Source organism: Lactuca serriola, chromosome 5, assembly GCF_051521515.1.
Source record: "Lactuca serriola cultivar US96UC23 chromosome 5, Lser_US96UC23_V15, whole genome shotgun sequence".
Classification (NCBI taxonomy): Eukaryota; Viridiplantae; Streptophyta; class Magnoliopsida; order Asterales; family Asteraceae; genus Lactuca; species Lactuca serriola.
Genome location: NC_136412.1, coordinates 283,594,773 through 283,609,676, shown reverse-complemented (window position 1 = coordinate 283,609,676; position 14,904 = coordinate 283,594,773). Strand labels below are relative to the sequence as shown.

General features: G+C 33.9%; 2 protein-coding genes across 3 annotated transcripts; both read right to left on the bottom strand.

The window, feature by feature from the left end:
- Positions 1-239: 239 nt before the first annotated feature.
- LOC145054497 (Survival protein SurE-like phosphatase/nucleotidase) lies at positions 240-3,011 on the bottom strand. Its single transcript, XM_079002708.1, has 9 exons — positions 2,417-3,011; positions 1,953-2,115; positions 1,839-1,882; positions 1,667-1,744; positions 1,437-1,590; positions 1,207-1,359; positions 1,002-1,112; positions 817-882; positions 240-695 (listed from the first exon to the last, which is right to left on the bottom strand). Exons 1-9 carry the CDS (start codon positions 2,701-2,703, stop codon positions 597-599), a joined length of 1,155 nt encoding a protein of 384 aa, XP_078858834.1. The 5' UTR covers positions 2,704-3,011; the 3' UTR covers positions 240-596.
- Positions 3,012-10,723: 7,712 nt separating this feature from the next.
- Positions 10,724-14,009, bottom strand: GLYR2 (glyoxylate reductase 2). Of its 2 annotated transcripts, XM_079002706.1 has the most exons (12): positions 13,756-14,009; positions 13,373-13,451; positions 13,219-13,284; positions 12,777-12,852; positions 12,629-12,684; positions 12,224-12,308; positions 11,997-12,057; positions 11,871-11,923; positions 11,733-11,803; positions 11,538-11,610; positions 11,152-11,256; positions 10,724-11,029 (listed from the first exon to the last, which is right to left on the bottom strand). In XM_079002706.1, the coding sequence occupies exons 1-12, from the start codon at positions 13,913-13,915 to the stop codon at positions 10,871-10,873; spliced, it is 1,044 nt and encodes a 347-aa protein (XP_078858832.1). In that variant the 5' UTR covers positions 13,916-14,009; the 3' UTR covers positions 10,724-10,870. The 2 variants fall into 2 exon arrangements, with proteins under 2 accessions (XP_078858832.1, XP_078858833.1); XM_079002707.1 differs by lacking the exon at positions 13,756-14,009 and having other exon boundaries at positions 13,373-13,458.
- Positions 14,010-14,904: the final 895 nt, after the last annotated feature.

Here is a 14,904-nt window from a genome sequence, read left to right as displayed (position 1 = left end):
AATACATGTTTAATAAAAAATTGTTAATGATAATTTAAAATGACAAAAACAAATCATTGATTTATGAATCAATTATATAAAAACAATATTTGACATAAGATGATGATATAATTTCAAAAATAATTAATTATAACATCATTTATAATTAGTAATTGAACATAATAGTTTGGATACAAAATTTCAAAATCAAACACCTAAAAACACCTACGATCCATTTTCTCCATACAAAAAAGAAACAATTAAAAAAAGGATAAATAAATAAATAACCTTAAAATGTAGCAGTATGTATATCCATTTTGACAACAAACAACTACAAAATTACAATTCCAATTCAAAGTTACATTTAAAAAAAATGGTGACAATTGTCAGCAATAAATAATCAAAAGACCAAAAAGGTCTTTTACAACATGTCACACAATCTTGTGGGGAATGATTTTCTCACCCAATATAAATAAATAAAGTTGAAAAATCTAACCTCAACAACACAATTCAGCAATGATGTCCAATTCCTTCAAATAATTGCTAAAAGCTTAAATACCAATTTTCATCTTCTTCAAATATACATGGAATAATTAATTTAATTACTCCACTCCACCTCAGTTATCGGTTTGAAGTGCAGCAGTAATCCATTCAGATGCAGCTTTTTCAATGTCTGGCTCAATCATGTGAGATACAGATATGGGAGTAACTGACACCTGTTTCAAAACATTTAAACAGATTTAGTGTATGTACTTTCACAATTTTTATAATCAACAAAAAAAAAAAAGAAGTTAGTTTTTTAATGTTGAAAACTTGAAATAAGTTTAGGGGACTTACAAATCCACTTAGAAGGGCTCTGAAATCAAGATTTTCATCTGTTTCTTCTTGGGGAGTGTCTTGAAACTGCATATCATTAATTATAAAATGCTTTTTATTTTCAGAACATAAATAATGCTAGAAACTATGATTGAAATCCATTCTTCGATATATGATAACTGATATTTAAAAATTAAAAAGCCTACCTCTAGCCTGAAGTATTTGACTGTTTTATTGGGGTCAACTTTCCCTGATACACCAACTGATTCAACAACCTCCAAATTCTTCTTCTGTGAGTTTAATCTTCTTGCTGCACCCTTCAACATATAAACCACAACAAATCAATCAAATTATAAAAAAAAAGATACAAACTTTTATACAAATTTAACAGCTTTTATATAAATTACTTACTGCTGCAGATGCATCTCGACCAAGTTGTGCAAGTTGCAAACCCATGCCTGGTTGATTTGACATAAACCTTGCAGCTGAAGGGTTTCTATTGGCTGCAATTGCTTGCCATACCGGTTTTGACCTCCATAAACTCTGTTTTGTCAACTTAAACCCCTGCAAATATGAAAAGTAACGGTTTTAGTCCCTCAAAGATAAAATTGTGATTAACGTATAAAATATATATAACAAACCTTGTTTTCTAAAGGGGAGGAAGGAACTGTGATATGTAAGGAAGAGCTTTTGGGGAAAGTCCCATTTTCTACATCTTTTATGGCTGCGTTTATAACAGGTAAACAAACAGATGCAGCATCCTTGAATTCATTTTCTTGACTTTCACCTTTTTTCCTGGAACATATGAACATTTGATTTGATTTATTAAATGTGTGTAAACTAATAATCTAAAGGAGAATTGGTTACTTACCAGTTTAGGGAGATTGATAAAGATGGTATCCCACTAATTAAGGCTTGTCTAGCTCCAGCTATAGCACTCGAGGAAAACCTGTTTTGATTGTTAAAAAATGATTTTTTTTTTGGATTTTGGTAAATTAAAATTTGAGAATATTTGGGGGTAGAGCCATAGAGGAAGTACTTACATATCATTGCCACAAATTGGACCCTTGTTGACTCCGACAATCACCTGATGATCATACCAAAATGAGTCAAAATTTATGATGAAAATGAGGATTGATAAACCTAAAAAGACATACCAGTTGTGGTTTTGACCATGCAAACAAAGCCCCAGATAAGGCTAAAGAAACACAGTCCACAGGAGTACCAGAAACCTCGTAAGCAGTGGCACCTTTGATTTCAGCTGGGCTTACTGCAATTGATTCTTGGAATGTATACGAATGGCCAGATAATGATTTATCACTGCAAATCCCATGGATAAATGTATCAATTAACCTCAAGATTGCAAAGAAATGATCTTTTTTGATTCGAAGGATAGATTTTGGTGTTTGATACCGACAACAAATCCAGATGTAAAGTAAAATTAGTTTTGAATTATTAACATCACATGATCAAATTCGAAAAGCACATCCAGACACCTCCCAATATTCCATAAGCCAGAGAATCAAGCAGGAAAAAAAAAAAAAAGAGGGAGGGATTTATAACATATTAGAGCTAATTCGGTAAATCACTTATGTATAATGTAAAGGGTGAAGAAATTTACACTTGAGGGGCGCAGACACTGACATTATAGAGGCCTTGACTAACAAGAGCTTCAATGAGAAAAATGAGACCAGGAGAATCGATCCCGTCACTATTTGTAACAAAAATCACAGGCTTGGAAGGGTCAAAATCATCAACAGGAGCAGAAGACTGAACGGCGGATTCATCATCCTTTTTATTGTTCGATTTGTCATCATTTTCTTCGGGAGCAGGGTTGCCTTTCTTCTTAAGAACATCCTGTAGATTCGAAACCAAACCTGGAGGCAACTTCATGCCAGGAGTCGTCATTATTTTTCTTTTTTACAAAACAAAGATAGAAAGTTAGGGAAATCAAACCCTAGAGAGAGAAAAGAGAAAAAAGGGGGGAGGATAGGGAGAGAGAATGTGATGAGGGATTGAGGAAAAAGTGTGATTGATGATGGAAGGAATGGATAGAGCGATTCAAACGGCGTGTATATAAAAATGGCGATGGAGATGTAGAGAGAGAAATAAAGAATGTTGCTTGAATGGGGTACCACTAATCAAAGAGAGGGAGAGGGAGAGGGAGAGGAAGAGGGAAGGATAAAGAAACAGTGTGATAATGAATGATGGGGATATCCTTCATTCACCCTTCGGAGTTATTTACAGTTTCCTCTCTTTTCATATAGTGAATATCAAATAAAAATTGTCTTCGTAGATATATTTCTAGTGTATTAGATTTATTTTGTTACATATATTTTTTTTATATATAACTTGAATACTTGTTAATTTTTAATTATTTAATATTTACTCATTATTTATGCTTTGTTTTTCTTTTATTCAAAGTCATCTAAGGGTAAATAGCACACAAGATGTCACTAAGGGTAAATAGCACACAGGATACTAAGGTGGTGTTTGTTTTTTGGAAAAAAAAAACTCTTCAGGCCTTTATTGCGGCGCAGCACATGCGCAACACATTTCATCTCGCAGTTGTTTGTTTTTCAGAAGTCTTCGGATTAAAAAACTTTTATGTGTGTTTTTCTTAGCACAACACTTGTTTTGCATTTTCCTACATTTTCTTCTTCTTCTTTTTCTTGTTTAAATATTGATTATATATTGTTGAAGTCTTATTTCATTTTTTTTGTTTATTCTTGTTGAATTTTTTTTAATATTGAATAATAATAATAATTTGTTGATGAAATATCATTATTTTATGCTAAAATATCTTTATTTTTTGTTTAAATATCATTATTTTTTGCTGAAATATCATAAATTATTGCCGAAATGTCATATATTATTAAATTTTTGGTATTAAAAAACTATTTTCGGATTATAAAATCAGTTTATTTTACCTTTTTAATATATGCAGCACCATGCAAATGTTAAAAAAAACAAACACGCTTCTTATTACAGTCTGCAGCCGTTTGGTCCACCTCTTCTACTGCAGAGGGTTGCAGAGGTGGTCCGCATATTTTATAGATTTTTGCTTTAAAAAAAACAAATGGCACCTAAGTGTAGCACCTAGTTCCTAATATGTATTTCTTTTATTTAAGAATTTTGCATTTTGACCTAGGACTCGGCGAGTTGGCAGCCCAACTCATCGAGTAAAAGCGGTTTAGACCCGGGGTTTAAGTGGTGGACTCGTCGAGTCGGCGGTCGGACTTGACGAGTAGACTCTGACTGGACAGAACCCTAATCTGAGGGTTTGCACCCTATTTAATCATCTCATTCAGCCCCCACTCGTCCTTATTGCTTCTAGAAACCCTCCATAGCGAACCCTAATTGTGTGTGTGTGTGAAGATCTAAGGCATTTGTGGTGATTTTTGGTGGTTTTGATCACAAGGAAGAAGGAAGAACATAGAGGGATCAAAAGAAGACCAAATGAGTCCTTGTTGGTTCATTATTTGCAGTTTCCATAAGGTATACAGTCTATACCTTGCTTGTTCTTTTGTTAGATCACTTTTTGGGGAGATTTAGGGCTTTTAAGCCATATTTTGTAACCAACCATGACTGCAAGCATGGTTGGAGGGGTCAAGGCTTCGGATCTAGGACCTTGGAGGGGTCACAAGGCAGTTAGGGGTTGCTTTTGCACCCATGGAAGGCTCCATGCATCTTAAGAGCTTCTTTTTGGGCGTTTTAGGCTCAAAGTCCCATGCATACACGTAAAGTTTGTAACTTTACGTGCTAGATCGATCTTAGGGGCATAGATCTATCATTTGGACAAGAGTTGCACACCAGAAATCGAAGAAATAGAGTTGGACGTTATCGACTCGGCGAGTCATTCTTGGGACTCGGCGAGTCCGAGACTTGACTCCCTTTTTCTGTTAGGGTTCGAAGGAACTCAGTTGGGTGATGTAAGAGTTTTAGAGGATCCAAAAGAGTGACCCAACGTATTGGACTTAGCCTTAGACCTGAAGTTCACGGGACTCGCCGAGTACATGAACAGACTCGACGAGTCCAAGGCTATCTCCCAGCACATGAATATGAACTCGACGAGTTATTCATACAACTCGGCGAGTCAAGGACAGGACTTGTTCTTCAAATGAAGATGAACTCGGCAAGTTGTTCATACAACTCGGCGAGTCAGATGAAGGATTATTCGATGTTCAAATAGAAGGAGAACTCGTCGAGTCATTTCCTAACTCGACGAGTAGGGACGAGAATGAGGACAATTGGATGGATAAGGACTCGACGAGTTGGCGGCCCAACTGGGCGAGTCAGGTCAACTAGAAGTTGACTTTGGCTTGACTTTGACTAGGTCAGGGGTAAAATAGTCATTCTACCATAAGAGTAGTTATCAGACTCTGATTAAGTGTTTTGTGGGAATTATAGCCGGAGGATTTCCGGAGCAGCAGCAGCAAACAGAGAGTTCCCGCACAAATCAGCGGCTACTACTACGAGGTGAGTTACCTTCTAGTAGGGGTAGGTCTAAGGCACCAATGTCGTCCCAACAGTAGGTAGTTATATTTTAGATGATTGTCTTTGTGATAATTATCTTGGTATGTTAATGTGTTATGGTCATGAGATATGTCTGTGTGATATGCTATGTGTGTAGAAGGGATTAGTTGTCCTTACCCAGTTATGCCTGACTGTATGATTACCTCTCGTTACTGTATGCTAGTGCTAGGGGGTGAAATAGTACCCAGTTACCGGTTGAAAGATACCGATGGTGTGTACCGGTTGCAAGATACCGATGATGGTTATCGGTTGAAAGATACCGATGACAGTTACCGATTGAAAGATATCGACGGTGTTATGTGGTATGTGGTATGTGGTATGATGGGGGAACTCACTAAGCTTTGTGCTTACAGTTTCAGGTACCTCTTCGTCCAAAGGGAAAGAGTCGGCGGTGTAGCAGCGCATCACACACATGGTTTCCGCATCGGATTTTCTGGGATTGTACTCTGATTTTCATTGTTCCTGATGATATGGTTTTCGAGACATGATTTTATGATTTTATGAATGATGAAATAGTGACAATGCTTTGGTAACATAAATTATCATTTACTTGATTTAAAAATAGAATTTTTAACCTCAAATTTTGGGATGTTACACTAAGTTTACACCAAAATTTTAATTCGACACTGTGCTTTTTTCTGTCTCAAAGTTTACACTGTTTTTTCTAATTTTTTACAATTATGACCACCTGACCGATCAACCCGATCACATGCTGACGTGGCATGCTAACGTGTTAAAGTTGATTTTTTTTCCACAAAAGACATTAAATTTTAACTTTTTCGATTTTAAGATTAAGTTTAATTTTTTCATTTAGTTTTGACACCCTATTTTTTTGTTCCAAATCGAACATCATTTTTCCAATTTTGTTCAGTTTTGATCATTTTCCATTTGAAACCATATAAATATTTTTTATTACATTTTAAACCGTATAAATACATTTTTTTTGTTTAAAAACCACATTTTTTATTTAAATACAAGGTGTTTTTTTTACATTCAAACCATAATGTATAAATATACATTAGTTATATCATGAAAACCAAATTAACCACAAGCTTCGAATAAGATGTAAAAATTTCACGGGTTGCTTTGAATGTTAAAAAAATGTGATTAGTACGCGGGGTGTACCATAGGGTACGCTTAGCGTACTAGCTGAGAAGCTAAGGGGGAAATATGATCGTGGAGTCGAGCCTCGTACGTTGGGTGTACGAAGGTTATGTTGGGCGTACGAGGGTTTAATGAAACCCTAATCTTAGGGTGTTGCACTCTATATAAACTCCTCAAGTCCATAGGGTTGGCCTCTTTACTAGCCTCCATACCTCTTAAGCCTTAAATTTCAATCCTTAGCCATCATTTTGTGTCTTTGAGCTCTTGAGAATAAAAGTTGGTGCTTATTTGCTTATTTTGAAGGGATGGAAGAAGGTTAAAGGTTCATTTCTTAGTGTGAAGATTAGAGATCCAGAATCATCACTCCTTTTGCAAGTCATCTGAGGTATAAAGATCTTATCTTGATAGGTTCTCTTATGGATCTTCTTTTGGACTTATTTATGGCCATTTTAGTCCTTTTTGGTTGGTCTTGATGAGCTAAGATCGTTTTAGAAGCTAAATCTTGTAGATATGGATGTTTGGATGGCTCATTAAGCTTAAAGGTGCAAACTTTATGGTGTTTATGGTCTCATGCATGCATTAAGTCATTTATCAATCTCTTTTGAGCTCTAAGAGCCTCATTAAGCCATAAAAGCATGTAAAGTTGGCAACGTTACGTGATAAACCGTCTTAAGGAAGTCATATATGAGTTTGGTTTAGGTCTTAATCGATTAAGAGTTGGAAAAATGGAAGTCAGACAAATGGGGGAGTACGATGGGCGTAAAAGTAGGTACGCTTAACGTACAAGCCCTAGAGTGAGTACGTTGCACGTATGTGCTGAGTACATCCAGCGTACTCAACAGGTTGGGCTTCAGACGCTTGGGCTTTTGGTTTGAGCCATGTTTGGACTTAGATGCATAGGTCCTTGTTGGGCCATCAAGTTTTTGGGCTAATGTTTGTTTTGGGTTCGCTTGGAAAAGGCCCATGAAAGAGATTTAGGCCCAATTTGGAACATTGGGCCATAATTGGGCTTGAGATGATTATTTTGGAATTTGGGCTTTTGGACAATTGGTTTGGGCCTAGGCTTTGGGCCAAGGATAAAAAGGTATTTTACCTTGGATTAGACTCTTTGTGTGAGTTGAGATCCAATTATTGATTGGATGATTATTTTGTGATTGATAGTGCGGGGATTCTAGCGGGCCAGTAACCAAAGATTTATCTGTGGGATTCAGCAATGCAAGGTGAGTTTCCTCACCATGTTTAGCGGGTCGAAGGCACCAATGCCGACCCATGATTTTGTTATGTTAGGATGCTAGATGTATGTGTGACTCTTGCATGTGATATGTACTCGTATGCTTACAGGGCGGGGCTCAATGACCATTTTGTATGTTATGTATCTTCGTGATTATTGCATGTGTTATATGTTTACATGTTTATATGTTTATATGTATGTTGGGCGGGGCCCGATGACTTACATATATGTATACCAAGCGGAGCCCGATGAAGGGCGGGGTCCACTATGTGTTTATTTATGTATGTGTGTTATGTGGTATGGAGAACTCATTAAACTTTGTGCTTATAGTTTTTAGTTTATGTTTCAGGTACTACTCTTTTCAAAGGGAAGAGCCCGAGAGGATTGCAGAGCACACACCACTCGATTCCGCATTTTGTGGTTCACTCTGATTATTATGATGTATTGATAAATTTTGATTACATTGGTTTTATGACAACGATATGGTTACTGTTTTATTAATTTAAAATAAAAGATTTTTGGGTCTTATTTTAGGGACGTTACAGATGATCTATGTTCTACTAACTTTAGCAATAAATAAGAAAAGTCATAACTTTAACACAAGGATTTTTTAATATATCAAACATAACCAATATGTGTACGATTGAATCACACCAAATCACTAGGTTACATCTAATCTAGTGAAAACATTAGAGTTTTACCCCATAATCGATAAACTAAAACATAAAAACATAAGAAACGATTTACAAAACATGATTATTAAGCAAATCGATTCAAAATCATAATGCTTCTCGCTCTGATTCTTCAAATCTTTGCTTCAAATTACTTATCCACCTTCAAAATCGAGTTTTTGGACGATTAGAATACCTTCTGACCTCTCAGGAAAAGTCCCCAAGGGTTGCACACAAGAATTATGGTTGAGAAAACATTTATTTATAGTGTTTTATGTTGGCATATTTTTGCAATGCTAAGGGTAATGGTTCGTGGCGCTAAGCCTTATTTGCATTCAAGTCAATCTTCGATCTTCTCGTTGTCGAATTTGATTTTTGGAAATCGTAGAAATTCGTTGTGCGACTACTTTCTCGTCACGACGTGATTTTGGTTGCTTCTCTCTTTTCAGTATTTATTTAGCTCTTTTCGGTTCCAATTTGTTCCTTTTACTCCAAGCCATGTTTTTTCCTAAATTTATTCAAAACAAAGCATTATATGTATCTTTTATATTTAAATATATAAATCAAGTCCTAAATATTAAGATAATTACCCCAAAATATATGACTAATTTGGACAATATCACTTTAGAGTGACACGAGCTAATTTGAAGACAAATTATAGACAAACTGAAAAAGTAATGTGTGAATGTTAAGCATGATACGGAAGACAAAAAGTCAAAGAAATTTTGAAAAGGAGTTGAGATGACCATGCATTTTAGACATAGCCATGCCTTTTAAAGAAATTAAGAAAATGACAACATACTTTGGAGTGACATGACCATGTTAGTTTTTGGCCTTCGCACGACATGACCATATCATGAAGTTCTTTGTTATAATTTTGAGTGACATAGTTTAGTTTTTAGGCGTACCATGACCAAGTTAATCATTTTTCCAAAACATCGATTTTCAAATTTTAAGAGATTTTTTTCCGGAAAAAATAGGAGGTTTGGTTTCTAGCACCACGTTTTCACGAGAGAAACAAGCGGGGGACAACGACTTGAAAACTTTTAGGATTCTTACTACCAAAACACTTGATTTTCTTCCATTTATAAGTCTTTGATTATCTTATTCATATAATATTTTATAGTTTTGGATGGTTTAGTTGTCTTAAATGGCTAAATTATTGGTGTCAGCATTTGATTTTGTAATCATGTGAGTAACTAGGTTTAATATTAGAAGTTGTTGATTAGGCTTTTTTTATCCATATAATTCCGTTAGAACAAACTTTTGTTGTTATATTTCTTTTGAATTTGATCACTCAATATGGGTTTAGATTATTGAATTTCTATGGTGGTGGTTTGATTTTGTAATCAGCCATTGACTAAAGTAGTGAATTATGTTATCGTCTTCGTTATAGATGTTAGTGGACATTACAAAATCCATTGATAAAATTGTTGGTTTTTCGAGTTTGTACAAACATTAAGGCAATTCTCACATAATTATTGATAGCTTTTTCAATAATTATACAGCGGATTAGTTCCGATTGAAGAGCTTGTTATAATTGGTTAACTTTATAACTTGGTTGAGGAGTTTATTTCAATAGGATGTTAAACAAATAAGATTTATTATTCAATCAACTCACTAATAAGTCTCATCAACCTAAAACAAGTGTAAAAAACTATTACACAATCACAACTTATAAGCATGTTTTTCCAACAATTACATAATGTTAAAATCATAGACCAAAACCACAATATAATCATGTCAAAAGAACCTTTTTTTTTTTTTTTTTTCAAAAATGACACTTTTCTGGATCCAATCTACAAATAAACAACAAACTACATAGACCAAGTTTTGCAACTTCCTCAAGGTTTTTTATTATTTATTTATTTTATAAAAATGACACTTTCGGATCCAATCCAAAAAAAAAAAAAACCCAGCAAACGACAAGAACCATTTTTGCAGCTTTCTCAAGATTATGTACCAAGAAAAATACCACCCGTATCTTTAAGAATGATAATGACCAAAAATTATATTGAACCTTATAAAACTTGTTAAAAAGTAGAGAGTTGCAAAGGTATATGTAACCAACTTCTTTATTGTGTCACATGTCATCATATTGCTTTGTAGTTGCAAAAGCATAAAAGTGATAATAATTGAAGACAGGTTTTGATATTTTGTAGAAATAGTCAAAAAGAAATTAAATACACCACCAACCATAATTGAATTAGTTTTATAGTTTATGTCTCCAACGTCATAAAACCACTTCATTACTTACAACCTGTTAGAAACTACCGTGTATTCATTGTCGGAGGGGAATAATTCTTTTGCAGGTTACATTTAACAAATGTTACTTACCATAGAATAATAAAAAGATAGTTATTTTTTTTATAAAGAAACAAGCATATACTCAAAAGGTATAATATAATCCCATACATTTGAAGTTGAATGAGACACATATACTTGTCGATTATACAAAAAAGGATCTTTTCAGTTCAATTTAAATGAATACACAAAACATACAGGAGTATTAATTAAGTATTAAGTGGTGTTTTTAATCTTTTATTTTGACTTTAAGTGCTTCAATAACTGCTGAAAAGTCATGGTCACTTAAGCCATGAGACTTAGCCACCTTGTAAAGCTCATTTGCAGCAGCTGCAATTGGTGTTGATTGAGAAACAGATTCAGCTAATCCAAGAGCAAGCCTCATATCCTACAACAACAATTCTTTTTTTTTACTTTTATAGATTTAATAACTTAAAGAAAGTGAGTGGCTTTCCCATTAAGTCATAACTTTTTATTTTTCCTTTTTATTTGTCGAATATTTTTTTTTACCTTCTGTTGATGCTTTAAGGGAAAAGCAGTGGGGTACTTGGATTGCACCATTGAAGGGCCTTTCATTGAGAACATTGGTGCACTAATGGCACCCTGTGAAATCACCTACAGAAAAAAACACCAAATACATATTTTTTTTTTAAATGTCTGCTTACATTTGGTCAAAAGTATATTGAATAAGCAAATAACATGAAAAACTGAATCTTTTTGGTATATGTGACAAAACGGACAGGTTGTGAATTCTGATGGTGTATCATGTGTGTCAATAGGATTTGGTCAAACAGGCAAAAAAAGAAAAATACGGGTTGGGTTGACCGGTTGACTTTTTATTATTATTATTATTATTATTTCATAAATAGGTAATACATTTGAGAGTAGTAGAGTACCTCAACAATGACAGTTGGATCGAGTCCTACTTTCTCACCAAGAAGCAATCCTTCAGCAAAAGAAGTCATCATACTGCAAATGGTATTGAATACAAAAAACAAAAAAAGAATAAAATTTAATACACAAAGAAAAAAATTGGTGAACAAGAAAATTTTGAAAAATAAAAAATAAAAAAAAAATTGGATTTGAACAACCTTCCCATGATCATGTTTACAACAAGTTTCATTGCAGCTCCATTTCCAACATCACCTAGGTAAAATCTTGACTGGACCAATAACATAAATAATAATATAAATTTTTCTTAAAAAATTATATAATTATAAATATGATACCTTTCCCATGATATCAAGATATGAAGAAACTTTATCATATAAAGATTTGTCACCTGCAAAAAAGACATTTATATAATTTAAAATGAGGCTAAATGTAACGAACTATATCATTACTTTTTTTATTACCTGCAGTGAGGAATATTAGCTGTCCATCCTCTGCAGGCTTTTTAGACCCTGAAACCGGAGCCTAAAAAAAAAAAAAAAAAAATTAAAATTTAAAAGAAATAGAAATTGTTGTGTTGTTTGTGAATCTCTAAACTAAAAAGCATTCTAGAACTATTTTTATTTTCAGTGATGAGGATGAGGAGGGCATTTACGTCTTTTGCACGGATGAAAGATCAAGAACTACTCACCTCCAAAAATAGTGCTCCGGTTTCTTTTATCTGTGCATTTATTAACGTGGATGTGGGCCCATCAACGGTTGATATATCTACATATCTACAAGTATCCATTTAAAGAACAAACTAAAATATTCAATAATAATAAACCTTCACAAAGTTGTTTTAAAGGGAAATGTGGCATATACCCTTTTTTTTGTAAAAAAATCGTTCTAATATTACGTTTTCGCCCTTATGAAGTCGTTGCCATAAACTAAAGGCATTGACTTTGGTCCACAAGATTCGCTTAATTTGTCTTCATTGATGAGTATTTTATATCCAAAATTAGAACTTTACTACTTAAAAAGTAATTATATTAACCTAAATAACGGATTATTATATGCTTTTATTTACAAGCAATAAGAATATACATATATATACCCTTTTCCTGGACTCATTCCACTTGCAGCCCCTTGTTCACCACAAGCAACAACCATCTGATTGTAAAACAATTATCACAATTAGTCAAAAATTGCATTAAAATAATTAAAAAAAAAAAAAAAAAAACATGATAATATGACATACTCACTGCACTTTCAGGATCAGCCAGCATGGCAAATGTGACATCACAAGATGCTGCTACTTCCCCAGGAGATGCCTTATATCTTCACATATACAACAAAAATATTTACACAAATCAAATGACTTCATAAAATGATATTAATTAGAAAAATAGGAATTCATAAAATGATGTTCTTATCTTAACTTTTATGTTCATACTGTTTTTTCTTGATAAATCAAATAGTCTTTTTAAAGTCATGGGATGATGGGAACCATCTTATATTGGTAAAAGAAAGTAAAGTACATTGCTATTCTCAGCAACTTCCCTTTACTTGAATTCTAAACTCTAAACAAGTATCTGTAGTTCAAATATATTCTCACAAAGATCGCATCTTTTAAGCATAAAGAACAGGAAAATCAATACAATAGTTGTGCTATAAATATATTGAAAGTAGCACATGAATCCTTACTTTGCACCAAGATCGATGAGAGGATCACATTTGCTCTTGGTCCTATTCCAAACAGTCACATCACATCTACAACAAGCCAATCAATATATAATCATAAATATATAACAATTTTATGAAAACCAGAAGTTGAATAAGGTAAAAATTTGACTCTTACCCGGCTTTTATCAAATTGTGTGCCATTGGAGAACCCATAATTCCAAGACCAAGAAAGCCCACACGCGTAGGGTTTTCATCTGCCATACAAAATAAAAGATAGATGAAATTGGGTGTTTGGATGTGTGCTTTGAAAGTCATAATCTGCTAAACAAATTCCCCCTCGCAGCATCTTTTCCCAGATTAAACATTATGTTGGTTAATGTGATTACAATTGGACAACTAAATTTGCAGAAGCAAAATTGGAATTTAATCAGGAACGAGGAAGTATAAACTGAATTCTACTCCGTCATCAAACCCCACTGATAATCACAACTAAAACGCACTCATTAAGAATTCCAAATTCACAATGAAGTAAATAGAATTGAAAAAAAAAATGGATACCTGCGGAGGTTTGAGAAGAAAATACTTTGAAAGAGAAAGAAACTTTGGGAAATCTGGATATGGGTGTTGGTTTCAAGTGGTGGGGGAGTGCGGGGCAAAAGCTTGCTGCCATGGATGCGTAGTGGTGACTGTAATTCGCCCCTCTGGCCAGAATCAACATAGGCTTGTTTTTGTTATCTCTCTCGTTGCGCCAATGTGCTCACACATTTCAATGCAGTTTCTATCCTAATCAAGGATAACATTTTACCATGTTTGGTTGAGGGATTAAAAGTCGAGGGGCTAAAATACGCATATTTGTGGTAAACGGAGGTAGTTGATTGGTTTTATATTGATGAAGAGCGCTTTTTAAAATAATCGAATCTCGTTTGCTGTATTGTAAATTATTATTACTGTTACTAGTTTAATTTACAAGACCGTTAGGTTTAGGCAACAAGATACAATATTAAGTTCTTTCATCTCACATGTACATAAGCAAATTGTGTTATAACATCAAGTGGAGAAATGATCAACAGCATGTAACACTAACATTTTGAGAATAAATATGTTTTATTTATTTTTTTATTTTTTGTTTTGACTGTTGATAAAAGCTAAAAAGAGGGCAATGTTCGCATTTTTACTCGTTGCTTTAGGTTGTAACGGCAACAAGAAGCCCCATGACAAGAAGCAACTAGATGCCGGGGTGGTGTACAACAAGATGTAATGCGGTTGTGGACGTCCACCTCAGCCACAACAAACAAATCTTATACCCACACCGTTTGCTCTAATCCCTCGGAGATAGGTTATAAAAATTAATTAAATTTTTATGGTAAAAACTTAAAATTATTAATCAGTTATTTTAAATAAATTATTAATTAAGAGATTTTTTTAGTTATATAAAATTATAATCATTGATTTAAATAAATATGTAAAATTATATCATTTTATAATTTTTATTTTAATGTTATTAATTTAATGTAATTAAAGTGAAAATTTTGAATTTGAAATGAAAAATAAATAGATTGACAGATAGGGATGACAATGGGTACGGGTATACCGGGTTTCGTGTTCCCCATCCCCATACCCGAATCTCCATCCCCATCCCCATACCCGACCCCATCCCCATCGGGGATTAAAAATCTATCCTCATCCCCAATGGGTAATCGGGGATTT

Bases quoted from the DNA above. Each gene is read 5' to 3' on its own strand.
- GLYR2 (XM_079002706.1), bottom strand. From the start codon at position 13,915: ATGTTGATTCTGGCCAGAGGGGCGAATTACAGTCACCACTACGCATCC. The intron at 13,285-13,372 runs GTAAGAGTCAAA...GGCTTGTTGTAG, and splicing joins CACAATTTGATAAAAGCCGG to ATGTGATGTGACTGTTTGGA. The intron at 11,611-11,732 runs GTTGTTCAAATC...TACCATTTGCAG, and splicing joins GTAAACATGATCATGGGAAG to TATGATGACTTCTTTTGCTG.
- LOC145054497 (XM_079002708.1), bottom strand. From the start codon at position 2,703: ATGACGACTCCTGGCATGAAGTTGCCTCCAGGTTTGGTTTCGAATCTA. The intron at 1,745-1,838 runs GTAAGTACTTCC...CAATCAAAACAG, and splicing joins CCAATTTGTGGCAATGATAT to GTTTTCCTCGAGTGCTATAG. The intron at 883-1,001 runs GTAGGCTTTTTA...AATGATATGCAG, and splicing joins TCAAATACTTCAGGCTAGAG to TTTCAAGACACTCCCCAAGA.